The 1,348-nt window shown below is 40.8% G+C and overlaps 1 protein-coding gene across 1 annotated transcript in view; it reads right to left on the bottom strand.

The window, feature by feature from the left end:
* Positions 1–1,348, bottom strand: part of LOC122330874 (fatty acyl-CoA reductase 1-like) — a 12,271-nt gene that overhangs the window by 6,471 nt on the left and 4,452 nt on the right. Inside the window, exons 4-7 of the mRNA XM_043228209.1 lie at positions 1,080–1,257; positions 945–989; positions 699–826; positions 510–577 (exon numbers count right to left, since the gene is read on the bottom strand). Coding sequence (XP_043084144.1) covers positions 510–577; positions 699–826; positions 945–989; positions 1,080–1,257 — 419 coding nt within the window. The remainder of the gene's footprint in view (positions 1–509; positions 578–698; positions 827–944; positions 990–1,079; positions 1,258–1,348) is intronic.

The following is a 1,348-nucleotide window of genomic DNA, read 5'->3' as shown; positions in this document are numbered from 1 at the left end:
GTATATATATACACATAATAAATATACATAGTATACTAAATTTAAATAAAGAAAAATCTTACATTGGATGCAATTAATCATGATTACTCATTTGACAGCACTAAATATAATATTAATATAATATAATATCAAGGACACAGAATTACTTTGTTGCCATGTTGCATTTTCTATTTAGATTTAAGGTTATAAAATCCAAATATGGTATCACAAAACTACTCACAGTAATTCATCCACTAACGTTTAATCATAACTCATTCCTCCCCACCCTACTCCAATTTAGTGGAAAACACACAGCTATGAAGTTAAGTCTCAAAAACTGAAGCCTGAATGATCAAATCCAAACCTAACCCATTCCCATGTAAGAAAGAAGAAAAGAATAAGCTGGCTAACACCCATACGCTTGTTCCAACAAGTGAGCCTTCTCACGCTTTGATTTGCATTCAATAGCAAGAGGAATGAAGCACTTGAAGGTCACTGTGCAGCGATAGGTTTAAAAAAGTGATTCATACCAACTTCACCCCAGTGAAATGGATTGATCCCTCCAGTGGTGCAGTTGTACACCAGCATGCTTCTCGGCCTGTGAAGGAGACAAACGACATTTTCAGAAAGCTAGCGACATTCATTCCATGACTTTCTTTGCCAGCGGTCCATGTGTGAGGGATTTAGTGTGCTGGTTGGTGTTGGTGGTCATGTCCGACCTGGCATGTCTCTGGGAACCGGAATACCAGGCAGCGGCCAAAGTGGTGTTGATGACCACATCGACTGGCACCAGGTCAGCGACAGCGTTATTTGAAGCCCTCATTGTTCGCAGAATCCCCTTTCCTGCCTGCACAACCAAAAAAAAAAGAAAAAAGCTTTTAACATGAAGTACCAATAAACAATCATACGAAGTGAAATACCACTGCATTTAAATCTGCTCTGCAAAATCAAAAGTGGCCACTCACAGCGATGAATATCCCACTCGGCCCATTGAAATTATCAATCCAGCCCTTTAAACAGAGTGGAAAAGAAAGAGCGGTGCTCAAAATCCAGGCAGTATTTTTTTAATTAGGTGGGAGGATGGAAATGAGCTTGCTTACGGGGAACGGCTCCTTCCAGCTGGCTCCTACAATTGAGGGCCTGACGATGGCGACGTTGAGGTTTCCACACTCCTGCTGGACGAGCTGTTCTGCCAAAGCTTTAGTGTACGTGTATGTGTTAGGCCGCTCACCTAACAGCTTTGGTGTCATTAAGGAGACCAGTTTGTCGTCCATCCACCTGTCAGTGTCATACACATCAAGGAAGTTGAGGGACACCAAAAAAAAAAAAACATTACGCCTATATACATACACATAAAATCAAAATTAAA

Source organism: Puntigrus tetrazona, chromosome 25, assembly GCF_018831695.1.
Source record: "Puntigrus tetrazona isolate hp1 chromosome 25, ASM1883169v1, whole genome shotgun sequence".
Taxonomy (NCBI): domain Eukaryota; kingdom Metazoa; phylum Chordata; class Actinopteri; order Cypriniformes; family Cyprinidae; genus Puntigrus; species Puntigrus tetrazona.
This window is presented reverse-complemented; position numbering and strand designations above follow the sequence as displayed.